At 38.3% G+C, this 26,400-nt stretch overlaps 1 protein-coding gene across 9 annotated transcripts in view; it reads right to left on the bottom strand.

Moving 5' to 3' along the window:
- plce1 (phospholipase C, epsilon 1) overlaps window positions 1–26,400 on the bottom strand; it is a gene marked incomplete at its 3' end in the record, with an annotated part of 81,457 nt that overhangs the window by 1,229 nt on the left and 53,828 nt on the right. For 3 of the 9 annotated variants that reach the window (XM_079851319.1, XM_079851327.1, XM_079851326.1), the window contains 26 exons: window positions 24,515–25,184; window positions 23,656–23,841; window positions 23,452–23,569; window positions 23,065–23,245; window positions 22,663–22,785; window positions 22,441–22,577; window positions 22,114–22,352; window positions 21,241–21,302; window positions 20,939–21,104; window positions 20,634–20,741; window positions 20,432–20,548; window positions 20,171–20,329; window positions 18,955–19,084; window positions 18,674–18,715; window positions 17,128–17,237; window positions 16,918–17,035; window positions 15,465–15,596; window positions 12,477–12,770; window positions 10,233–10,396; window positions 9,878–10,139; window positions 8,884–9,002; window positions 7,989–8,117; window positions 7,408–7,599; window positions 5,065–5,226; window positions 4,767–4,979; window positions 3,165–3,291 (listed from right to left, as the gene is read on the bottom strand). In XM_079851319.1, coding sequence (XP_079707445.1) covers window positions 3,165–3,291; window positions 4,767–4,979; window positions 5,065–5,226; window positions 7,408–7,599; window positions 7,989–8,117; window positions 8,884–9,002; window positions 9,878–10,139; window positions 10,233–10,396; window positions 12,477–12,770; window positions 15,465–15,596; window positions 16,918–17,035; window positions 17,128–17,237; window positions 18,674–18,715; window positions 18,955–19,084; window positions 20,171–20,329; window positions 20,432–20,548; window positions 20,634–20,741; window positions 20,939–21,104; window positions 21,241–21,302; window positions 22,114–22,352; window positions 22,441–22,577; window positions 22,663–22,785; window positions 23,065–23,245; window positions 23,452–23,569; window positions 23,656–23,841; window positions 24,515–25,184 — 4,460 coding nt within the window. Of the gene's footprint in view, window positions 1–381; window positions 501–3,059; window positions 3,292–4,766; window positions 4,980–5,064; window positions 5,227–7,407; window positions 7,600–7,988; window positions 8,118–8,883; window positions 9,003–9,877; window positions 10,140–10,232; window positions 10,397–12,476; window positions 12,771–15,464; window positions 15,597–16,917; window positions 17,036–17,127; window positions 17,238–18,673; window positions 18,716–18,954; window positions 19,085–20,170; window positions 20,330–20,431; window positions 20,549–20,633; window positions 20,742–20,938; window positions 21,105–21,240; window positions 21,303–22,113; window positions 22,353–22,440; window positions 22,578–22,662; window positions 22,786–23,064; window positions 23,246–23,451; window positions 23,570–23,655; window positions 23,842–24,514; window positions 25,185–26,400 lie in introns of those variants that run through there. The other 6 variants (XM_079851324.1, XM_079851322.1, XM_079851323.1 and 3 more) reach the window with 6 other exon arrangements.

Below are 26,400 nucleotides of genomic sequence, written 5' to 3'. Positions count from 1 at the left end.
TAAGAAATGATGAGAAAAGCTACACACTCCAACTAGGGTTAAAAGAACTGTTGCCAAACCAAAAAAAACCCACAATATTCACTGCAATAATGATCCAATCATTGACATTGACTCTTAAGCATTTGCCTATTTAAATCCAAACAGCGTTTTTTTGTTTTTGGGCCGGGAAGTAGTCACGGTTTGATTTGACATGAATGAAAGCGAGGCTGTGAGGAACAGACATAGGCTGTGTCTGAAATCGCCCCCTATACCCTTAAATAGGGCATTATTTGAGGAGAGGTAGTGGTGTCCGAAACTAGTGGACATTATCAAGTGCACTCATTCAATCACATAATGCACTGCAACAACGAGTGTACAACTGATGAACACTCAAAGGCTAGAGAATACCCATAATGCACTGTAAGGTCTCATGCCGAATGAATTCCCGCATCTCACCAGAAGATGGCGCCCACAGCTGAATCATCCATCCATCCTTTTCCCAAACTGCTGCTCCCATGTGGCTACAGCGTAATATAGAGGTATAAATTCTTTTTTTAATTGATAATTCAATTGTTTAGATAAGGTTTATACATGCTAGTTTACATGACAGAGTTCAAGTGTTCAAAATCTTATCATTGCTACTGGAGCTGCCAGCTCGCTAAGTTACAAATGATTATTAAACAGCAAGCACAAACTGCAAAAGCGGCAGCCCTTCCAGCGCAGTCAGTGTCTGAATCCGCTCGCTCGTTTTCACTCACTCCCTCAAGTGGACTATATTAGTGCAGTGATATAGGGAATATTGAATGAGGGTACAGGGGGAGATTTCAAACATCAGATATGTTGGGTAACACTTTTGTTTTACATGTAGTTACTACAGTATTCACTATAAATGATGCACCTAAACCAAACCTTAATCTTAACCTAACCCTATACCAAGTACAGATTCATTATAATTACTCAGTGCTTAAATGTATAATTACACTGTCTGGTTACCCTTTATTTCAAAGGTGTCCATCTTACTGAGTGATAAAACACCAATGACTATATTGTACACCTCATATTCATTCGCGGCACATTGAATATGATTGAGGTCTATTAAATATCACATGCCATTAATCACTTTCCACTGCTAGTAAAGACATGGTGCACTGCTCATTAATAACACTGTTAAACAAAGAATGGCAAACTCTCAGATAGCACTGCTCAACTAATAGCACAGAGACTAACAACTTTGACTAAATCATACCATCAATAATGTTTTCTGTCTGTTAGATTTGAGACTGTATAATAAAAAACTGTGTTAAAGGAGAACTCCGGTCAATTTTAACATTGAGCTCATTTTTTTGTACATTTGGAGTGCTGTCAATAGGCCTGTCGCGATAGTCGATAAGTCAATTAATCGCACGATAAAAAAAAATGAGCTCGATAATTTTTCCGGCCGCGATAATTCCATTTGCATGCTTGTTTGTTTTCCTCGTCTCTCTCTCTCTACCAAAGAGACTGGATGACCACTCTCGGTTCTTTAGCGTATAGGAGGAGTGAACTCTCTTCGTCTCTTGTCAGTTGCATGGTCTTTGTGTGGGGAGGCGGCGCGCGGCGCTTGTCAGTCACGTATGGGAAAGCGCCGGCGGGACTGTTTGCGGCTACTGCCGGGAGAGAGAGAAGACGCTAGTTGTGAGTTGCGACAGCGAGCCCGATCACATGAAAATGCGTATCTATACCACGAATGTTATTTCTCGTGCCATTTATACGCCAAAAATAGTTTTTGCGTGCATATGATACGCTCTTTATGGCGTGTAATACGCACGCACTCCTCACCCCTAATCCTAACCAAGTATTTTCAGTGCGTAGCATACACGCAATAAAGTGCGTCTCCGTCTTCCCGACAGTACACAATCACTTGACAAAGTAACAGGAGGACAGTGCAGAATGGTGTGATATGGCTTGTTGAGGCTTTTTTTTATTTGTTTACAAAGGTCCTAACCGGCAGTTTTGCCTGTTATGGAATGTATCACTATTTATGCCTAATGTCTAAAGCCTAATGTTTAATATTTTTTGAAGTGCAATTTTGTTTACATCCATTTTATTTATTAACAGACATTTATTTTGTTAACAGACACTAAGAGTCCATTGCTTTTATTGTTTTTGGTTGTTTTGTTCATTTTTTGGATATTTAAAATGTTTTCCGTTTTCAATGTTGAATGTTGAAAAGGTGTACCTGCATTATTATGCCATTATAATTATATTAAATGAAAATGGTCTCAGAACGACAATATTATCGTTTATCGCGATAATTTCTTGGACAATTTATCGTCCAGCAAAATTTGTTATCGTGACAGGCCTAGCTGTCAATACAGAGAACAACGACAAAAATCGGTGTTGCCTACACCGAGTTATTCTATTTTTAAAATTTGCACCCTGTTGACTTCAATGGGGCAAGTACTAAACCTGCTTTTAGGCTCTTAACATCCTTGATGTGTCATTACAAGTGCACAGAAAATGTGAGTGATTCCTTCTGAGTGAACACGAGTGAGTCTGACTGCAGTAGATGTGAAAGATATGTATAAAAATGATGTTATTTAAGCCAGCGCAAATACCTGTTTACATCCTGTTTTTCGGTTGAAGTCCAAAGTAGTCGATTGCCGAGTTCACGCGCATAGGTTTAGTTACCTATGATCACGCGCGTGAACTCGGCAATCGACTACTTTGGACTTCAACCGAAAAACAGGATGTAAACAGGTATTTGCGCTGGCTTAAATAACATCATTTTTATACATATCTTTCACATCTACTGCAGTCAGATCCACTCGTGTTCACTCAGAAGGAATCACTCACATTTTCTGTGCACTTGTAATGACACATCAAGGATGTTAAGAGCCTAAAAGCAGGTTTAGTACTTGCCCCATTGAAGTCAACAGGGTGCAAATTTTAAAAATAGAATAACTCGGTGTAGGCAACACCGATTTTTGTAGTTGTTCTCTGTATTGACAGCACTCCAAATGTACAATAAAATGAGCTCAATGTTAAAATTGACCGGAGTTCTCCTTTAATAATGGCTGCTGTGTGTTAGTGTCTGGTACCTGGTGGAGCTCCATGCACTGCACACACACACTGCAGAGTGTTTCTTCACTCCGAGGCCTCGGGCAGAGGCATCATGCTGGGACATGCAGCCTTCTCCTCCTTACTGTGTGCCGGCTCCTGGGCCGCGGGGCCGTTCGTGCTGGTGTTCACAGTCAAGCTCCGACTCCGACCCGTGAGCTTCCGGAGCTCGCTGGCAAAAGACACGCCCTTACGCTTGTCCTCGCGGGCCATCTGAGAGACGGGACACCGGAAAACAAATGCCATTAACATACTGAGAAGAAAAAAATAATTCCTAAGCAAGATTGTTCATGCACCAGTGTGATAAAGATATTACGGCAATAATAAATATATCTATATGAATATCCATATCAGGGAATTTAAAAATGTTGATATCCAAAGCTGTCTGTTGAGCTATTTACATTTCAATACAGCACTTTGTGACCAAGGAATTTCCTTTTCAAAGACCTTTCCAGTCGCGTGACAAAAACATTTGGATTCAGGTCAATTCATTTATTATATATATTTTTTAATATATTAATAAAACATTTTCTTATTGAAATAATTTAACTCTAATCGTCATTTGAATGCTAAATAAAAGCAGTTAAATAAATAAATAAATAAATAAATAAATAAAGTAACACTCCCATCTTTTGTTAATACAAAAAAGTTTGAAAACAAGCATTGTTGCATAATTACAGTCGAATATTGTGTTGAGTCAGAAAGGTAAAGGTTTTTTTTCTCCAATATTTTGAAATACTTTTGTTCAGCAAGGATGCATTAAATAGACATAAAAGTGACAGTGAAGACGAAAGATTTCTATTTCAAATAAGCACAACGGTTTTCAACATTAGCTGTTTCCACTAAAAATTGTGAATTTAACCTGTCCGCCAATTTGGACTACAGTATAAAACATTTGCGGATAAAGCAGTGTTCTAATGCCTGATGCTTGTGAACGCAATAGTGTGAGATGCTTCTGGGAGATCATTATACCAAATCATTTTGATGACAGGCTTTGGTTTAGGCATTTCAGAACGACCAAACCATTTGTGCAATGAAATTGATCCACTGGTTACTCCAGCTATCCAATCACATTCTCTGTTGATGCAAACTCCAAAGGATTTATTTGGTAAATGTGTTTCCATCATAGTTTAATCACATCTTATTGGATAAATGTATTCGATTGAGCACATATTTTAGAGCACGTTTTCGAATTTACACACATACTGACGTTTCCATCCAGCGGTTTTTATGCGTCTGCGATATCCCAAAATGCGCATAAAAGTGGGTTGATAGAAGCATAGCTATTGATAATAATAAGAAATGTTTCTTGAGCAGCAAATCAGCATATTAGTATGATTTCTGAAGGATCATGTGACTCTGAAGACTGGAGTAGTGATGCTGAAAATTCAGCTTTGATCACAGGAATAAATTACACTTTAAGACATCACAATAGAAAACAACTATTTTAAATTGTAATAATAATAATTCACAATATTACTTTATTACTTATTTTTACTGTATTTTTAATCAAATAACTGCATCCTTGGTAAGCAGAGGAGACTTCTTTCAAAAACATTGAAAAAACTGATCTGTCTGTAAAATGTTTCATTCATAGAGAAGCAACAGAAAGGCATCATTATATTTTCAGATGTTGTTGTGCTTGTTTTTCACGTCATAGATTAGTGAGCAGGCGTTCAGGCGTTCACCTGCTCTTTGAGCTTGAGGATGAACTTCCCGGCACCCTTCCACCGGCTCTGAGCCTGGAACACACACTCGTGGTCCTGCAGCACACGCTGGCACGCTTTAGCTGAGGAGGATTTCTTACTGCCCGCGTCTTTGGTAAGCTCCTCCATCAGGACGTAGTCACATGGGTTGGGGTTGCTCAGGATGCTCAGAGAGTACTTGGCTTTGCTCAGAGTCTGCAATAGACCACAGCAGCTTAGCTAATTTGATATCAACATGACAGAGATGAAATCTTCCAGTAATGTCACAGTGATATCTGACCTGCTGGATGATGTCCTGGGCTGTGCTGTAACGGGGGGCTTTGATGACAGTGTGAGGTTGCTCAGGAGAAACATCATGAACCTGCACGAAGAACGTGTCCTCCTCTCCGCTGCTCACCTCCTCCAATCCCTCCATCACTATATTCTTCTCATTGAAGTTCTGCTATGAGCCACCAGGAGGAGCAACAGATCAAGAGTTAAATGGTGAATGTATAAACAAAAGAAATGGGTGTGGATCTTATGAGGCCTGTAGGGGTCAATCCTGTTATGAGTTACTTTTCCATTGTCCTAATACACTGGATAAAAATAAAAAAATAAACATATTTTCAAAGCTTGAAATAATTCTGGCTCTCTTTCGGTTCTGTTTTTCAAAATATCCTTAAGTGAACATGAAATGAATTTTGAATAATGTTAATTGTTAATGTTATAATAAAAAATGAAATAAAATATAAAAACAAAAAAAACTTCATCTAGTTTCTAACTAAAAATGAAGACTGCAATAAAAATTAATAAAAACTATAGATATTTCTCAAATAACAATAATTATAAAAATGGCAACAAAAAAATGCAAAACTACATTTCTAAAACTTTAAACAAAATAAAATGGAAAAATAAAAATTCAAAATATTAATAAAAACTAATACTTTCGCTGAGTGCTTCTAACATAAAACTTCGAATATTTCTTAAAATACTGACAGTTTGTTTCTTCAAATTTACTTTAATCAAAATGTTTCAAACAAAACATGTTTTCTGGGGAATATTGTTTTAACTGACCCTTCGCAGGGAGTTTGATTAAGAGGCGATGTGACCAATCACAATCCGCCATCTGCCGAATCTGCCATTTTTGTCCGACAAAGCAGTCAGGAGAGTTAGTAGATTAACGGTGTGTACTGACGTCTTTCCGCGGTTAAAACAACATTCCTTCTTATGCTCATTCATGTTTATTTGATGCTGTAAATTAACTAGAAGGAAGAGATGATCGGTTCACGAGCAGCTTTAACTGAGCCTCTACAGCCATCTGTCACACATTAAAGAGCCACAAACCGCTATTTATTGTTTAAATGTCTTTAAAAAAATGACCAAATTTGAAAGGTGAGACTTTGTTTCGTATCAAAAGTAACCAGTCTGTCAGCGTGTTGTCAGTGTCCTCTCTGCTCCGCGATGTATTTTTCACTGCGTGAGAACATGGTGTGACGAGAGAGCGCCGTGGCTTGTCGGACATAGCAACAGTAACTAAAGGGGGCGGATCTTTTTGCGAACGGTCAATTGGTAACCAATGAAAAGGTTTTTGTTCAATTTCCATCTTGTTAATCATTTATATCACTTTAAAAGGTCTTGAGCAGGAGCTCAATAAAACAGGTACTCAACCAGACTGGCACAGGATTTGGTCAAATATAAAGAACACATCTCGAAATTTAAGTCATCAATTGATCAACTTTAAAGTAATTCATAGATCGTATGCCACTCCTTACAAACGTTATAGAATGGGTTTGCTATCAACTCCCAATTGTACTTTATGTTCGAGTTCTTCTGTTGGGACAGTTTTGCATATGTTTTGGGAATGTGCGAAAGTGAACACGTTATGGACTTATGTGTGTGACATTATGGGTAAAATACTCTAGACTACCATAGTTCCAGATCCTTGTTTATGTTTGTTAAACGATGACACCATTTTGAATTTTAAAGTAATATATAGGAGAATGCTATTTTGTGGCTTTACAGCAGCGAAAAAAACAATTCTAGAATATTGGTTTAATTCAGAGATAAATTTACTGAAACACTGGTTGTTGAATGTGCAATTAATGGCTAATTTAGAATACTCAACAGCCAGATTTAACCGGGCAAAGCCCCAAACTGTGTCGAACTGGGGATATTTGGTTGTTGAACTGAATATGCTCCTTAGAGGACTATAACATGTGTTTATTTGTTTTCTTTTCTAATTTTATGGGCCCATCTTCTCTTTTGTCTTTTATGTTACTGGTATTAAGTGTGTACATATGTTTCCCTTGGTTTTGACTTTTTCTTTTACTGTGGTGACGGTCAGTGTTTGAGTGCTGTTTTGTCTATGTTTATGTTTATGTTAACTTTCAATAAAAAGTTAATCACAAAAAAAAAAAGTTCTTGAGCAGAAAATCAGCGCATTTAGAATTTGATTTCTGAAGGATTATGTGACACTGAAGACTGGAGTACATTTTAAAATATATTGAAATAGAAAACAAAAGCCACCTTGGTGAGCATAATTGTTCGTAATTGTTCCAAACTTTTCAATGGTACTGCATAATAGGAATGACCCTTAGAAATCTAATTAATGAAAGCAAGCACAATCTGGGAAAAGGGTTGTTACCACGTCCTTGGTTTTCAGGCATATTCTGCCCACATATCCTTCCTCCGGCTGCCAGCTGTGAAGAACTTTCAGGAGCCGTTCGTCATTCGCTAGGGGGCGCTGCTGAGGCGCTTTCTTTGACTCGCTCTTCTCCTTTGACAAAGGCATTCTCTCCTCCATCAGGAAGTAGTTGAAGGACGTAGTCGGAAACAACTGGCAAGAGAGAGACTATTTCAGCATGCGTTTATGTGCTGAGGAATGAAGAAAATGTGAACCAGAACAGTAAACACTGGAGTGAACACTGCTTGTTCCTAATGAGAGAATGAATGACAATCATTCTTTAAAAGGAGGACAGTTTGGCACTGGCTGTACTTCCAAGGTTAATCCGAAACATATTCAGAACATATAAAAACCGGTCCTCAGGAATTCTAAAAGAACTCTGAATCCGTGATGGCACCACACACAGAGTGCTTACACTACTTCATCTACAGTAGTTGTCCATGTCCTCTCACAGAGCCCTCAGACAGTTCATTGCACTAAACAGTGTTCTGGTGTGTGCTAACCCGTCTAAACTGGCTCGGTTCAGTTGTGTTGACACTTACAGAGTCCAGGAGCTGTTTGGCTGTGGTGTATTCATCAACACACATTACGGTGAAGGGTTCGGGGCCTGGAACTCCATGCACTGTCACTTTGTGCTGCTGAGCGGCGCGTCTTTCCTCCGTGCTGAACAGCTGACAGGAAAAAAGGGAACAGAGTTCACTTTTTTTTTTTTTTCACACTCTAAAACTTAAGACATATAACATGCTGCTAAACAAAAGAGAACATTCTTAACATTGTTTCAGAGCTATTAAACAACTAGTGACAGTTTAGATAAATAAAATGGTTCAGACATATTGTGTATACATGCACCTACTGTAATTTTAATTTTTGGAGACGACACAAGTGGCGAGAGAAGACCAAAAAGGAAAATAGTTTACTGTAATAGTATAGTAACTGTACACAATAATAACAGTTTCTGCCACAGATTTGAAACACTTTTTACCGATGATGTTTATAATAATGTATCAATATACAGATAGAACATTTTGTTACCCTAGTCATTTTTTTTTTGGTTCAAATCTACTTCACTGAAAAATCTGATATAGATATTAGTATTTCAGTTTGAATAGGCATGGCACTTCTGTATACAGTAGCATGCCTATGTCTTTATGATTTCCTGTTTTTAATGAAATTAGGCTGCACTCGGATGACAGGGACTGAGAGAGAGGAATGCAGCACATTCCAGAGTTTTAAAAACATCGGAAATATTTGCACAATGTTTTCTCAAACATACGGTCTACTCCCCTGTGGGACTGAATGGCACGTATAGAGGATTCATTAATGTAAACTGTTTTATTTCTGCTGTCCAGTTCCACCAATACTACATGTAACACAAATATCTCTCTGTGATCCTGACATCTGTGTGGTTTTATAAGTGGGTTATGAACGCTGTCTCACCACAGACGCAGGCAGCGGGCCTCCGGTGGGACTCTCCTCTGTTCTGCGGCTGAAGATGAACATACTCGAGACCTCCAGAGACTCGTTGTGCAGGTTCCTCAGCTGCAGGTGTCTGTAGCCTGGAATAATCAACAGAAACCAAATGAAATATACTGGACAAAGGTGGACACGTATCAATTGAATTAAGACACAACAACAACACAAAATTTCATTCAATGCAGTACATGATCAAATGGAGTAATCTGAAGGCAGCAATAAGTGATTGTACAACAACTTTTGACAGACAATACAAAAAATTATAATAAACAAAATATATATTTTTTATATTTAATATTAATATTAGTACTAAGTAATGACTGAATGGATGTTTTTTTTAATATTATTTACTCGAAATTGATTTATATATAGTGAGAATTTTATCTTAGGGTCAGTAAGAATTTTCTTTAAAGAAATAAATATTTTATTCAGCAAGGACGCTGTAAATTGATCAAAAGTGACTTTCAAATAAATGCTGTTTTTTTTTTTTTTTTTTTACAAACGTACAGGTAAAAGGTTTCCACAAATATATTAAGCAACTATTTTCAACATTGATCATCATACTAAGAAGAATAAGATAATATTAAGAAATGTTTCTTGATCAACAAACCAGCATTAGAATGATTTCTGAAGGATCATGTGACACTGAAGACTGGAGTAATGATGCATAAAATTCAGCTTTGCATCACAGGAATAAATTACATTTTAAAACATATTACAATAGAAAATAGCTCTTTGAAATTGTACAAACTTTGTCTTTGTCAAAATTGTCTTTTTTCAAACTTTATTTTTGATCAAATAAATGGAGCCTTGGTTAACAGAAGATACTTCTTTCAAAAACATCTTTTAGTGTAGAGCATGTAAAATGTCCATTCTGAGGATGAAGCAGGTGGCAGTTATCAACCAATACTCAATTCTCAACCAGTACAGCAGTATGCTCCTGTCATGAGTTTTCTACCTGGTTTGAGGGTTTTGAGGGGAAGTATCCGCTGAGCGGTGACCTGCGAGCTGTTGTTCTCCACCACAGCAATGCGCAGAAACGCCATATCCTCGAAGTGCACGTGGAACAGGAAGCGCTCATTCCACATGGGATTGAGTGTGTTGCGGTGTATGGGCTTGGTACGGAAATGGCAGCTGTCTGCCGGCATACCCAACACCTCCACTTCCACACAGGGACTGCCGTTTGAGTTACCCGGACACACGTTCTGCCCTGAAACAATCTGTGTGCATATGAATTAATTCATGTCTGTTAGATTAGCTGGAGTATCCAAAAGTAGTTTTAACGCTGAATATGGGATACTCAAGGCTCTTACAGTGAGAGTGTATAGCGTAGGGGTCATGTTCTCCAGGTCTCGGTCAAGAGGGTAAAAGTGCTGATATAGAGGGCAGCTTCGATCCCACAGGACTGGAGGCTTCAGTACATAACCACAGTGACCATTAGCCTCAAACAGAGCTGCGTTCAGCTGCAATGGCAGGTCTAGAGAGAATATACCATCCACATTCAATATCATCAAAAAAAAAAAAGGGACTGAATTCTTGAAATCATCTTGTTATAATAATGCTCAATAACATATCTGAATTATATTTACATATAGTTGACTGATTTTAAACATATTTAAATTAAATGGTAGCAATAAGAAATTAGCAACCAAAAATGATTTTTTTTTTTCAAGATTCATTTACTCACCTTCATGTCATTCCAAACCTGTATGCATTTCTTTCTTCAGTGGAAAACACGAAAGAAAATATTTTGAAGAATGTCGGTAACCAAACAGTTGATGGGTCCCATTGACTTCCATAGTTCAAAATATCTTCTTTTGGGTTCAGCAGAAGAAAGAAATTCAAACAGGTTTGAAACAACTTGAGGGTGATTAAATGATGACAAAATATTAATTTTTAAGTTAACAAAACCAAAATTCTTCAAAATATTTTCTTTTACGTTCCACAAAAGAAAGTAAGTCATACAAGAATAACATGAGGATGAGTAATTGATGATTTATGGGTGGACCATCCCTTTAAATATGGTAATATTTAAAAATGTATTTATTTAATTTACTGGTTTAATTTAAATAAAATAGTACATTTAATTACTGATCTATTTAAAGGTGCAGTAAGTGATTTCTGAGAAACGCTGTTGAAAGTGGATTGGACCGAGCAGCACAACACACTTGTAGCCAATCAGCAGCAGGGGGCGTGTCCACTCATGATGGGGGAGGAGAAAGAGTGAGCAAGAGGGAGACTGTAGAAAGAGAGATGGCTGAGAGACATTACAAAAGAGAAAAGCTCAAAAGAATATCACTGGAAAAGTTATATTTAAGAAGTTTAAAGTTATGATCTGGCAAGAGCTTTAGGTTTTTTGTTCTTCCTTGTCATTCATTCGTCATCTTCGCTTTATTTTTCACAAAGCTTTATTTTGCTTCGCTTCAGCTATAGAGCTGGTAAGTCCCACCCATCCGTAAAACCCCACTGGACCTCTAGATTGAAAAATCGTCAATGCAAGTGAATGTGAGAAAATAATTACTTTCTGGTCCCGTTTGAATTGTGCCATGAATGTGAACATATGTTGTCTGTGATTTTTTTATATAATTTTTCATGTTACGAGTTTGACAGTATATTGTATGATTCTTTGGCTAGCAGTTGTGGAAAAGACATAACGAGAAAGACTACATGTCGCCTATGTGACGTCACCCCATAACACATTTTCCCTCCACTTGTCAAATCACGGTGCTAATGCTGCGATAATCTATGGAGACAGATCGAGATGCCTGTGTGTTTTGTACCCAAATGTCACCATTCAAACCAAATGGGCTGTTCTTTCTTCAGAAACGCGTCGAAAGCAGCGAAGAGTTGTAGTCCACAAAGTGCTCTCACACAAAGTCTAACCATATCAAACTTCTACCCGCTAAACTGTAGCATTCTTCACACGAAAAATTATATTAAAAATTCACAGACAACATATGTTCACATTCATGGCAAAATTCAAACGGGACCAGAAAATAATTATTTTCTCACATTCACTTGCATTGATGATTTTTCAATCTAGAGGTCCAGTGGGGTTTTAAGGATGGGCGGGACTTACCAGCTCTATGATAAAGAGACATCCACTCTTGCATTGCGTGTTTGTGCATTCTGGGGGGCGGAGCAATGAAGGGAGGGGTTGTTTTCAGAAATCACTTACTGCACCTTTAATGTTTTATCTTAAGTACACTGGTCTTCCATATTGACAAAGCCACATCTATGACAGCCTCTGTGAATTAATCAGCCAGAAACTCTTTATAACTATAAATAACCAGATAAATAACAAAAGTACAGTAAACAGTAAATCAACCAGCCTGAAATATCAAGCTGTATAACGGACTGTTTTTTACAGCTAAAATAACTGGGAGCGAATGACACTGGAAGCCTCACACATTTAAGTTACAAATGGCCACACCTGCTCTTTCATTAAAAATATAGGTGGATGGCCTGATTGTCCTGGTCAATATATCAGTCTATCACTATCATGCACACTGATTATATCCCAGTGCTGTTGCAGATGAGCAGATTACACTCTTTACCGTCAGTCTGATAGTTGAGGGCGACCAGCTGGATTCCATGCAGCCAGAAGATGAGAGGATTGGGGTTGGCAGAGTCGATGCGCGTGGCTGCTGGGTACGTGCGGAGCAGCTGGCAGCTGGTGTGCTGGATGAGTTTCTGGGAGTAGCGGCGACATAAACGCTTTGCAGCGTTCTCGTTGACTGAGGAGATGTGGTAGCATTTGGGTGTGCGGATGATGGAGCTAAGAGAGGTGCTCGGGCTCAGCGGCAGTGAGGTTTGCTCCTCCCAGTTCATACGAATGCCCTCCAGACTGGCTGCAGAAGAACAGAACATTCCAGATCTGAGTTTTTGATTTTGACTTGAAGTTGCAATTGAAAAAACTGGCAAGAAACCTAAACATTTCTTTCATAGAAACTGTTTGAAAGTGAAATCAAGCACTATGAGATAGTTAAATAAACATCTTATGTGAGGCTGAGTCACATCTGTAATTTGGCAGAGACAAATCAGAGCACAAAGTTTAGAGAAGGGGAAAGTCTGCGACTACAAATGTATCCTTCTCACACACTGAGAACATTGCAGCAAGGTTTAGGGTTTTGCACATGATTGTTTAAGGAATAGTTCACTTAAAAATGAAAAGAATGCTTGTTGTTCCAAACTTTTATGACTGACTGACTGACTGACTGACTTGCTTTCTTCCACAAACATTTTAAAGAATGCTTGTCAATCAACAATTGCATTTGAATGGCAGCCTATGGTGACATTTAACTAGTGAAAAATCAGAAAAAAGATCCGCACATGAATATAGGTCAAAAAGCTCACAGGATTTTATTGTCCAGAGGCCACAAATAAAGTAAAAAAGTGCAAGGTACACAAAATGTTTTCGGGTTCAACCCTTCATCAGTCTCTATCCTTTGGGCATGAATGAGGAATTTACTCTCAATTGTTTACTATAAATGTTGTTTTATTATGCATTTCAATGTCTAATCGTGTGACGTGTAGGGATGATGATAATCTTTTGTGATTTTCAATAATGGGAATGAGAATATTTATGGTCAGATTTTTTTTAAAAAGTTTTCAAAGTTTTGAATAGAGGATTGTTGTGAAATGTATGTAGACCATTGATGTAAATATTTTAAAATCAGATTCCATGTTAAAATCAGATTCCGGGATGTTGCAGTACATGGATTACGGTAATAAGCGTGTAAATTACCACAGGTGTATGGTAACACATGGCACTGATGAAGGGTTGAACCCGAGAATGTTTTGTGCACCTTGCACTTTTTTACTTTATTTGTGGCCTCTGGACAATAGAATCCTGTGAGCTTTTTGGCCTATATTTGTGTGCGGATCTTTTTTCAGATTTTTGTGTTAATTTTTGGATCTACTCACCGCAACAAATTATTACTCATCAGTTTGTGACTAATGTTTGGCGCTACGCCTTTCCAGCCCCTTGACATTTAACTAGTAAAAATAATTACATATATCAAGAATTATAGTTTTTACTACTGGAAATGTAATTCCTGATATTAAAAAATTTCATTGTTACTAGTAGAAATATAATTTCTGATATCAACAATTAGCAATTTAACTAGTGAAAATTTAATTGTTGATATCACAAATTCATATCCTGTGAAAGATTAAAAATCCAAACGGCTTGCCATATGCGCATTTGGAAACACGACATGCACCAACCATCTCCTGTACTTGTGAAAAGAAGCGCTCATCAACAAAAGAGAAGATTTAAGGGTTTATGCAGTTTTCTGACAAAATAAAAGTTTGATGGTTTAATGTTTGAAAATGAAGAAATCAAGACAGCCATAAATATTAGTATTGCAATTTTACAGTTGTAATGTAAAATAAATGATACTATTATATTATATTTCTTAAATTAAAATTTTATAGTGAAATATAACAATAGTAAAATTTATTTTGTTTTTATCTTGTACCGGTAATTTTTATATTTAATATATATTAATATACTAAATTTAAATTTATATATTCACCGCTGATAAACTATACAAGACATTTGCGAGTTTTGTTTCTTACAATGGACTGTAGGTAAATATCCACCTCATCCAGCACTCTTTTTTTTTTTTGGTTTTGCAAACATTTGGCAATAAATCAAAATGAATCATGAGGAATTCAGACCTTTTGGCAAAGCCGTTAAATTAAAACAGTGATTAATTCACAAATCTGGCATCAGTATTTCTGATTCTAAACAGCTGATAGAAGACATATTACTTGATTGTTGAAATATTATCAGGAGAAATATTCTAAGAGTCCCGTGGTATATGATAATCTTATTGTCAGGAAAGGATTTAATAGTAATATTTTACCAGGGCACAGAGATATTTCATGCCACAGAAAAAAGGGTGTAGAGATGTTCCTGGGACTTACAATTACATTTATTCCTTTAGACTTACAAATGAGAAATACTACAAGCAATTCATCAGTTACATAAGTGCTAGGAAAAACAAAGTTTCAAACATTGTCCAATTTTTTGAGGCTTTCAAGCTCCAAAAAGCAGCAAAAAAGATTCAAAGTCTATACGACTGAAGCTTGTTGGTTTCCATTCATTGTAATTGCATGGAAAAGAGCGACCAGCACATTCTTCTAATTTTTAAAAAAAACTTGTACAGATTTGAAACAACATGAGGGCAAATAAATGACGACTGAATTTTCATTTTAGAGTGAACTGTCTCTTTAATAAAAATAAACTGATAAAAGATGCACTTCTGTTGGGATGGCTGGAAGTTCACATCCATTTAAGCTTTCAATTTTCAAGAACCACTTGCCCTTTAAAAGTACTTTTACTCAAAAAGTACATGCTTGTTTTCTCAGACAGTCAGTCACTGGAAATATTTTGTAGAAAGGCATTTTTATACGCTTTCGAGGGACTTCAATATAATGGAAAACTTGAGAGCCCTTTTCCCATGGGTGCTCTAAGTGGGTGTTCTATTTCCTGCGTGCCCTGTGCACAGTTCCGTGCAAAGCCGAGGCAGCCGTACCTTTCCCTGGAGCTCGGACCAACGTCACAGGCTCCCCGGGGCTTCCACGAGCAGGAGCGCTGCCAAAAATGGATTTCCGGCTTTTTCTGTCTTTTCCCCTTCCAGAGCCTGATGGGGAGAGGGTGGAGAGGCCTAGTTCCCACGCACACAAACACAAACAAACACATATGTAAGGTCATGGCTGCAGAGTATACGCTCCTCCAAAACTCAAGAGCTTGATACTGTTTGTTTGTTCAAGACTCGCCTCTGGGACTATTACAGTTTCCAGCAAAGCCAAACACCTGAATCTAATTTACCCGCCCTTTTTCACTAATTCAACTGCATGAGCCATGTAGCACAAATATGCAAGAGATGAAGTGTTACTTATTTTAACTTAAAGTGGAGAATAAATTTGTAGCTACTCAGAATGAAGCTTGGGAGGCTAGATTTGTAAAGTAGCTTCCCCAAAACATCCATTCGTCCACTCGATTGCATCTATTTCCGCAAGTGAACACGTTGGGTTTGTCAGTTAGTTGTGGACGGCATGCACAAACACATTAGAAGGGAACTGCACAAAAATATTATGTAGTGATGCACTGAAATTATTATTTCTTATTTTTATACAGAAACTGAGCTGTATATAAACTTTAAATTGTAAACTTTTTAATGATATAATTATGTTCATTGTGAAACCAATTCGTTGTGGCTATAATAAAACTTCATGATTTATTCAAACATACATTAATGAAGGTTAAGTAAATAAAGGATGACAACAGGTTAAGTAAAAATTGAATGAATGTGTAATAGTGCATGTATTTATCAAAATTCGAGCTACGGACACTGAATGGCTTTCCTAAGGTTAATGTAACATTACGTGACATTGTTTACAAGCTGTTAAACTGACATCTTTCACAGTTGAAAACACTGATTGAGCAAATGAATGAGACATGATACATTTCAGTAAGTCCTACTGTTTCTTTCAACATACCTTCTGATGTTAATTTTGTGCTATTACTTTGTACCGACTTTGTTTCATATAAAAAAAAGCACAAAAATGATTGTGATCATTGGATGGGAGGCACACTACAAATAATTTTTAGTGATTTGTTTTGTTCAAGCATCAGCTGAAAAGAGCGTAGCCTAAAATATCTTGGTTCATCAAAATGAAGATCGATTAAAAAAGACAAATTGATATCGTCAACCAGCCCTAGCGTCACACACTGACATGTTTACTTGTTGTAGCTTATTCCATGTTGTGCACATAAAATAGACACTGACAGAGTCAAAATATGCTACCGGAGAAGCAATAATTAACGTCACAATTTTGCTTGATTTCAGCCCTCTAAAACTGTTTTGAAAAATCATTTTTGGCCAAATTCTTTGGTGCATCACTAATCTTATGTGTTTCCCAGATGCTGACAGAACTATAAACTTTCCTTTATGTGGTTGTGTAATAATTAGATGAGATGGAAACCTGGGAATTTGATAGCCTGACAGTAGATGACCAGATCAGAGAGCTCTTGAGCGATCTGTCTGCTCTCCTTCTCATTCTGGGGCAAGTAGAACTCCTCTCCTAGTTCCATGTCAAACATCTGCAAGTGCACACAAGTATAACCATCACAGATCATGTCAGTATTCAGGTTCAAATGAACTCAAAGCTTCATTGATACTGTTCTGTACTGACCTTTCCTTTGCTTCCCGCTTTCTTAAAACGCTTCGGCATCTCATCATTGGACTCATACTGAAGTTTCTCAGTGGATGACTTGCCTTCGGGTTTGTCTTCAAGAATATTGTCTGCAGAAAAGAATAAGATTAAGAAACATCTCTACATAAACCCAAAGAGAATTTTCTTGTTTCAGCCAAAACAAGCGATTAAAAAAAAAAAAAAAAAAAAGAGAACAATTTTGTCTGAATACGAAATAAAAAACTTCGCAAAGCACATAAAGGTAAAGCAGTCATATTTGAAAGTAGAAGCCAAAAAAACACTGTGACACCATTACTTCTTAAAGGGATAATTCACCCAAAAATGCAAATTCTGTAATTTACTTTCAACCCTGTATGACATTATTTCTTCTGCTGATCACACCAGAAGATATAATTTGAAGAATGTTGGTAACTAAGCAGTTTTGGCGACTACTTATATTGAATGGACAAAAAAATAAACATGACACAATTAAGTCGTGTAGGTTTGGAACAACTTGACAGAATTTGCATTTTTGGGTGAACTATCCCTTTTAATCAGCATGAAACAGAAATTGCAAGTGAAACAGCTTCTCAAACAAGAGAAAAAAAAAAGTAGGGCGGGACTTAATTGTCCATTGGGAATTTATTGGATCATTGTTGCTGGTTAATTATGATTTGAGTGAAAGGTTGTCCCGCCCTCGTGCCAGTAAACACGTCATCAGAGTAGAGAATAAGGGTATTCATGAGGGCACATGAATTTAACAAAATAATAATGATCTGGATGGATAAATCATTTACAACACACACTGCTGTATTCCATAACAAAAAGAAGATTTGGCAATTTCGATTTTATAGTGACAAAACTGAAAATGTAACAATAAAAAATAAAAATCGCAGGACCATTCATTTTGCAGACGTGCAACCCACAGACACTGTCAGATCCTCGTTAGACGGCAAGATTCCTCACAAAGGCAATTAACTGTTTATCGGTTGACACACAAACAATCAAAGATTTGCTTTTTACCTTATGACAAAACAAATCAAATACAATTTTTGAAATGTAACTTAAAATCATGGTGCACCCGGAGTAAGAAAGCAGGTTGAGTAAATGCCCAGCATTCCCCTGACTGCACAAACTCATAGCTGAGTCTCTGGGGAAGGCTGTTTGGGAAAGAACAAAGTCTCTTTTAACAGAGAGCAGTGCAGGGCATGAGAAACCAGATGGCTTTGTTTTTCCCCCACTGATGAGCCAGTGCCGCAAGCAAGGTCGAACCATTTTCAAAACACCGCAAACGTGGAAGTAAGTTTGGGTTGTTTTGTTTATACACTGTACCACCCATCTTTATAGTAAAAAAATACTAATTTATTCATGGCAGAGCAGACAGCACACACCTGAAGGATCTCAGACACAACCACCATTAGAGTGCAAGCAATCACATCAGAGTCAACACACTGGCAGCTTACAGCAGTAAGAGCAACGCACATCACGGCACACATTTACATTTACACATCAACCACCCACATATGCTCACACACAGTACATTTACCTTCCTGGCCATAGGAGGCTGTGGAAGCATTGAGGACATCGGCTAATAAAAAGGAGAAAAAAAAAGAGTGAAGAAAATGAAATAAAGAAGGTGTGTGGGGGGGGGGGGGGATTGAAAAGGGTCAGCATGCAACAGAGTGAAGGTGCCATCGTGGGAACAGTAAAAGTTTGTGAGAGGGTTAGTGAACAGAACAGAAAATTCCACTCAATATTCAGATAACTGCAGTCGATTCGAGTTGAAATAAAGGACATGTTGGCTTGAGTTACGCAAAGTATGATTACCATCAGACAGTGACTCATAATCATAGTCATACTCGTCTTCCTCCTCTTCTTCTTCATCATTGTTTCCCAGGGACGTTCCGCTGACTGTGCCGTTGTTGGCCTGGGCCTGCATGTGAGCCAGTTGATGTGCCTTTTGAAACGGAGGAACAAAAAAGTTCAGAAACCTTTCCAATATTAATTCTTGATTTGGATGCTTCACGGACTCAATGAAATTTGTTGATACTAAAAATGTTTAACAGTTAGTCGAGACTACATTAAAGCTGTGCAGATTTCTGCAGAATTGGAAAGTCTGTCACTCGCACAATTCCACACATTCCCCACCATTTGCATATTTGTTTATTAAATATGTTGGCTAATTTGATTGTGCTTTTAAACACGGGTGTAGTACTTCCAGCTCAGGTAAGGACATTTTAAAATGTTTAAATGCATTCTGCAGATGCTCCTCCAAAATCAGTGCAGAGACTCAAGTCAAATTTATCTATATAACGCTTTTCACAAAATACACTGTTTCAAATCATTGTTACAGCAACTTACACTGTTATGTCTATAATACCTTAACATAGAGCAATATTAAGGAAAGAAATTTATCTTAAGCTAGTCTCATATGACATTTGATTCATGTTAGTGATGCACTGAAATTTCAAGAACCAAAAATATTACAAAGGAGAAAAAAAAAAAAGGCTTTTTGGTTTTGGACGAAATGATTTTGGAGGGCCAAACTCTTAATATAGAGTCTATCCTAGTCTATCCACATTTTGATGAATCGTTATTGATACTTAAATCTCAAGATCAACCTTTTAGCCTATGCTGTTTCCTGTTAATGTGTAAACAAAGCTTCACTAAACATTATTCGTAGCATGCCTGCCATCCAATAATTGCAATACGCTTTGGGCTTTGTTACTTTTGATTTGAAACAAAGTCTCAGCTTTCAAATTCTCTCCATTTTATCATGAAAAACGAACAATAAAATGTAATTTTGATGTTCTTTAATGTGGCGTGATGGATCGCTGTAACCGCCTCAGTTCAATTCTGTGCATCACTAATGCACAAAAAATGGCAAGAGCTAGCCAAACTGGGCAGTTCCAATTTGATTGTCTGGCTGCTGTGATTCATTCAGATGAGATTTTGTAGAAGGATAATTGTCAATAAGTCAATACAAATTGTGTATAAATCAAATAGTATTGATATCAGTTCTGTGTTGCACTCTCTCATCTACCTTTTGTTTAAGAATGTCCACTGGAGCCTGGTGAGCTTTCAGCTTCTTATTTTTGAGGAGGATCTTCCCTCTGAGCTGCAGAGGAGATGGAAGCAAAGGCTCATCCGCAAAATCACTCTCAAACAGGAACTTGGTCACCAGCTTCTCTCCAAAAACAGTCTAAAGAGAAAAACATACGAACAATGTTCTCCTTCCACAGGACACAGACTCATCAAATGAGCAGCTTGAGAACATATATAGTGTAAAAATGCAGACAGGTACCTTAAAAATCTCAGCCATTTTGCGTTGCTGTGGTAAAGAGCAGTGGTTTTCAATGGACAGAATCACAGGCATCTCCGAGTACACAAATGCTGCACGATTGACGGCCTCGACAACATCCTACAGACCACAAGAGCATTTCAGTCAGCAGAAAACATACATAAAATCAACAGAAGTATCTTCAAGTATTGATTTCTAAACAGACCTTGAAAGGAATCTTAGTAGTGAGAGTATGTCCATGGTAAATAACAGGCATGCCGTCGTCCCCGTCCCAGCAGTCCAACTCAACGCTGCGACAGCCCTGCAGCAAAACCTGTGACAGAAGCCATAAATCAAACTCAAACTCATGCATTGACATGCTGTGGTTTTAGCTACATTCACAAGCAGGTGACATCTACAGTACGGCATGTGAAGCAGCGGTCGTCAAATATATTTATGGAGTGCATTGTGAATCGTTTTTCGCCTTGGATCAGGTTCAGGATAAACAGAGAAGTCCGGCTGAAGATGTACCTGGCTGTAAAGCTCCACTGAAGATTCTCCCTTCAGCTGATGGCCCGTGAGGTATGTGTTATGAGAGGACTCTATGTAATAGTACGAGAGCGGATACTGGAGCTCATCCAGGTTCACTTGAGACTCCTCGTTTTTAGAGGCAAAGTTGTCCTTGTCCATTAGAAACCTTCGAGAGGCAGATTCATTTTTAGTCATGTAGCAGAGATTATATGAATATAGCATATTATCCAAATCTACCAAAGTATTGTTTCCGAAACTTCTGGTCCACATTATTTTGTCAAATATGTTTAATAAAACCAAACCTGGCAAATCCTTCAAACGACATCCATCCCATCTGACGCATGTTTGAAGAAGGCTCAAATTTCTAAAGAAACAAAAAAACAAATTAAATGTTATTACATTGGCATGCATATCATTAGATGTCTTATGGTGATTTATGAGTTGGTGAGATGCTAATATCGAACTGTCAGTCAACGACTCTTATTCTTAATAAAGGAAGAATCAATTGTCCATGTTGTTAACGGTAACCCACTGCTTTAAACCAGTGCCAGACCCTTGACAGCCCTCTGACAAAAGTTTGAAGCAATTTTCTTTTCTGACAATAAGTTTTCACATAAATAAGGAAAATAGTTCAATACAAAATTTGAATGTTGGCTTGAAAATGTCTTTTCAAGGTTTAAAACAGCTTAAACAATTCTAAAGTGTGAAGGTTAGCCACACAAGACAGATACATTGACAGTGCCAAGTTTGCTGCACATAGTGTGAAAAGACAGATTTTTTTTTCCCCTATAACAGTCTTAAATATTTTTTAAAAAACAAAAGGAATGTCTTTAATGACATCCAAGAAATTACATAATTTGTGTCCGGGGATGTTTTATGGCATTAGCTGGTTTGCATAATTTAAAACATTCAATGCTGTTATATACAATAACATAAATGAGTAAGACAATATAAAAAAATCTTTATTTCAGACCTGTTAGGTTTCACTTTAAAGTTTATGTGCCAAATTTACTCAAAACGTATTTCTTAAAGTCTATAAATTACTACACAAGCATATTCATGTGCTTAATAACAGGAAGGACCTTTTTCAATTTCAAAGTAACAATTATAGGTCTGATGAGAAAAGTTTATAAACCTCTGGCTGAGATCGACTTTCAGGGAGTTCTTTTACTCACCTGTATGATGCTTAGGATCTCATCATAGCTCAGATGTTCTCCCTGACAGTTGACCAAGAAGTCATTGAGCTGAGAGATCGCCAGTCCCAGCACACCCAGCGATGAATTCTCCACTCCAGTGCCATTGGTCACGATGCTAGCAGCTGCAATGGCATCTGAAATCTGCTTCTGGTTGTCAGACATTTGCTGCCGGGTGCGGATAAAAAGGCCCAGGTCAGAGCCATTACGAGTTAGGAGATCTGTGAAGAGATCAGCTTTGTAAAAAACATCCTACCTCATCAGTTCAATGTTTTGGTTTAAAAATGACTATTATTCACACATGCCCACCAAGATCTGGTTGCAGTCCCGTAAGTTTGTCGTCAATCCTCAATGTGGTGTAGAGAGGAACAGAGTCAGGACCCGAGCGACTACATTGCACTGCGTAGGTGTCAAACAGATCCTTCAGATCCTTGCGACTGCGAATGCTGGACACAAACGGGAAACTTTTAACAATCATCCAGATTCAAAACACAAGCTGTGTATTTGGTTAGAGGGAAAAGTGTATTCTACCTAAAAGACTTGAAGAGCTCCACAAATTCAACAAAGCTCATGATGCTGTCAGAGATCATGAGTTCCTGGAAGCCCCTGAAGCAACCTTTCCCTCGACCATGCCAGCTCCGACTGCTCCAGGCCCTGAGACCACAAAACACAGTCAGTTCTGAAGGAAAATAGCCTTTACAACAAGCTTCAAGGCAAATAATCCACTTTATTCTTCACCATTTACAGATGCACATGTCGCTGAAACATCTTTGAAAGACTGCATCAGTTTAACGTAAGCATAAACATGCATGCGTATGACAAATCTTGTATAGATACATCTGAAAGTATCTTAAAAAGAACATGATCTTGTGAAGCCCATGTCCTTTCTGGGACTGCACTGAATTTGTATTTCTGCAGAGGGAGTGGCCTTACCCTGGCTGACTTTTGGAGTTGCTGGGAAGATTGGGGGAGGAATGGGGGCGTGTAGGGGTGGAGATGTTTGTGCTAAAGGAGCCAGAGGAAGATGAGGAAGAGGACAAGGAGGATCCAGGAGACTGGCCTTTGCTGTTGGATAAGGAAAAGGGTCCAGGGTGGCCAAAGGTACTGCAGTCCTCTATGGAAACATTAAAACATGCCACAATGTCCCTGATCTCTTAAAGACATTCACAAACACAAAACCAATTATTTATATTCTCAAGTATCTTCAGTGAATAAATAAAAAAAGTATTGGTGAAACAGCTGAAATCATTCAACATTTTTCTACAATTATGTTTTACCAGAGTCCAATTAGCTGTCAACAAAATGTTCAGTAACTCTCACCAGCCTCTTCCTGCTCGACACTTTCCAAAGGGTCTGACTCCCTCCTGCCTAAAGTCTCCTTACAGCTCCTGGTCTTGCGTGAGATCATCTCATCATCTGTTCCATCGCCACTGTCCCCCTGTGATTAGGACAGTGCATTACTCAAGTGACATAGCTAATCCAGGTCTTGACATAGCTGGACATTGCCAGTCTTTCTCTTCTTACCCTGACTAAGGCTTTCTTCTTCTTTTTGACATTGGAGTTGATGCCCAGCGGACTGTTTTTGTGGACTGAGTTCTTCTCTGCACTTTTGCTGGCGGATCCAGGGCCGCTAGCGCCCATATTCCAGCGTCTCCCACCGAACAGTTCGATAGCATGGGCCAGTGTGGGCCCCTCAAATCTACCGTCCTCCTAGAAAAAGGAGTTTTACAGCAATATAAAAATGCATAATAATGAATGGAATTGAGCTTCCAAAAAAGAAAGCTGTGCTTTAGCTGACCTAAAGTTAGCAGAGTTATGTTAAAAGGAAACAATTATCGTAAAAAGTGGAATGTTTTTTGTGTTGTGAGAACTTGAGTAATTCAACAACCTATGTGCAAAAATATTTAGCTAAAAGCAGCCTACAGTTTAAGCTGGTTCGGCTGGTCTATAAGCCTGGCCAAACTGGTGTTTGGTTTAGCTGGTCAGCCAGTAGATCTGCCAGCCTGATCAGCTGACAAGTGCCCTAAATCCTTCTAAAACTGTCAAACCAGACCAGCATGACCAGTGGAAACCAACTTGGTGGCTAGCTACTGTAAGACCAGCAGGCTGTTTTATAGACGGGTTGTAATAATTATTACAATATTAACTGTGTTTAAGGGATAAATTAGCATAATATGAAACATTCATTCTGCTAGCTGTAGTGTTGTAAATCACATTCAAACATTTTTAAAACATTAGCAAAATCCTTACATTAAAGAAAAAAAAAATCTTCCATGGTGTTGCACTTTCAATACTAAACATACAACTTGGAATGATAGGTCTATTTGTATTGTGTTCTCACTTGGATTAATTGCATCTTCTAAATGAATAGATGTAAATGTACCTGGTACAAACTAACATACTGCTTTCGCAGCCATTGCAGTCTCTGGTCAGGAAATTTCCTGATCTTCCTGATGGCACTGAGCAGCTCCTGGAGGCCCTTGTGCAGCATGCATGCCGTGTGTTTGGGAGCCACAAAGTGCAGGAGCCTGTTGTCTGTGGTGTGAAGTCCATATAGCAGCGTGACACCATTTTCACCAGGGTTCATATTACATAGCTTGTGCTGCAGGCACACATAGTTAACATCCACTCCAGGGTGACCCATAAACACAGCCTTCACCACGTTAAGGTCCAGGAGTCCGTCGGACAGTCCGCAGTGCACAGGTTGGCCCAGGAGTAAGTGGTCTGGGGATGGTGGATGTCCCATGAAGCCTCTAGCTCTTCCACCTGGGCCGCAGCTACTGTGGGGCTTGGACCAGGTGAGGAAGCAGTTATCAGGCTGTAGACGAAGGAGGCAGCGGGCGGTGAGATGGGTCTCAGGGTCATAGTGGATGACGGTTGCTCCCTGGAGCAGGAACTGGTGAATATCTGGCTGAAGTGAGAGCACGTACCAAGGGATGAGCTCTGTACCGTGGCTAAAGGGTCCATGCACCTCCTCTATGATCTGGACATCTATGTCCTTAGCCAGCTCAAGTGGGTCCCCTTCAGAGTCTGAGAGGTCCCCTACTAGAAACCTAAAATAAAAATTACATGAAGCAGGTGAAGCAGATATAAAGGATCAAGTGATTGAATAAACAAAACTCTGTCTGGAAAACTTCTCACTTTCTTGGAAGGTCATGCCATATTAGTCTTGTAAATGGAGTTAACAAGAGTATACAATATTGAAGAGCACTGTCTACCAATGACACACAAATTGAGGGGCCGTAATATAATACAATACATTGCTATTAATTTAGTCAAATTGCTTTGATTTGTGCACTGTGGCAGAGCTGGCGTCTTGATCTTAAAGGCACGGGCACAATAACGCACAGGCTTCCATTTACCTGGGAGTTTACAGCAGTGACAACCGCATTCTATAAACGACAAACCCTACATTTTCAGGACTGGACACGTCATACAGTGCGAGAGAGCCGCTCTGCGCTGAACGCGGGTTCGGTCACTTGCGTGTGGATATAATCTGTCATCAGTGCTGCTTTAAAGTCTCAATTTTAATTTCAGGATGTTTTAAATCTGGGGACTGAAAAATAGGAATCACAAATTGCTTAAATGTGATTAACTTTAAAAGGCTATGATTTAGGTGAACACTGCATGTTTCAAAGTAAAAACGTTGTGCTGTTGCGTGTTTTACGTGCTCGCGCTTTTAAAGCAGTTTGCAATCACCAAATAGCCCACATTTATGCCAAGTGATTGTTTTGATCTACTGCTAAAGAATAAATAATATTTTGTTTAATTTATGGTGTTTATATCATACCTGTAAACTTGCATTTCGGCCAGGAAAGTTTTGATTGCATTTTCTTTTCATATTATCTCTGTATAATGCCTATAATAACGTAGTGTTTATAAGCGCAGCTCTACTTAGTTTATGTAACTGCTATAATTCTGTTGTTCCACAAGCACCACCTACTGGCAAAGAGTTAATTTGAATATTCAACTATATTTGACCCCTATTTTTACACGGCATACACAATGTTAACCGGTGTATCGACAAGATACATTTTGACATAAACAATTGGCAGGAAGGTGAAAGGTGGTTGTGGTTTGGGTCTTATTTACTCTGTGTCTTGGTCTGCATATGGGTTTTGGTTTATGGTATCAGACAAGACTGCAGTCTATTCAGAGTATTAAAAGGTGACAATTACCTCAACCACAGATTTGTACTGTATCTGCATCATTACAGATTATTCACAAGAATTCAATGGCTTTTAATGGCTTCTTCGCCTCAGTGTTCTA

The sequence above is a fragment of the Squalius cephalus genome (genome assembly GCF_949319135.1).
Source record: "Squalius cephalus genome assembly, chromosome: 19".
NCBI lineage: Eukaryota > Metazoa > Chordata > Actinopteri > Cypriniformes > Leuciscidae > Squalius > Squalius cephalus.
This window is presented reverse-complemented; position numbering and strand designations above follow the sequence as displayed.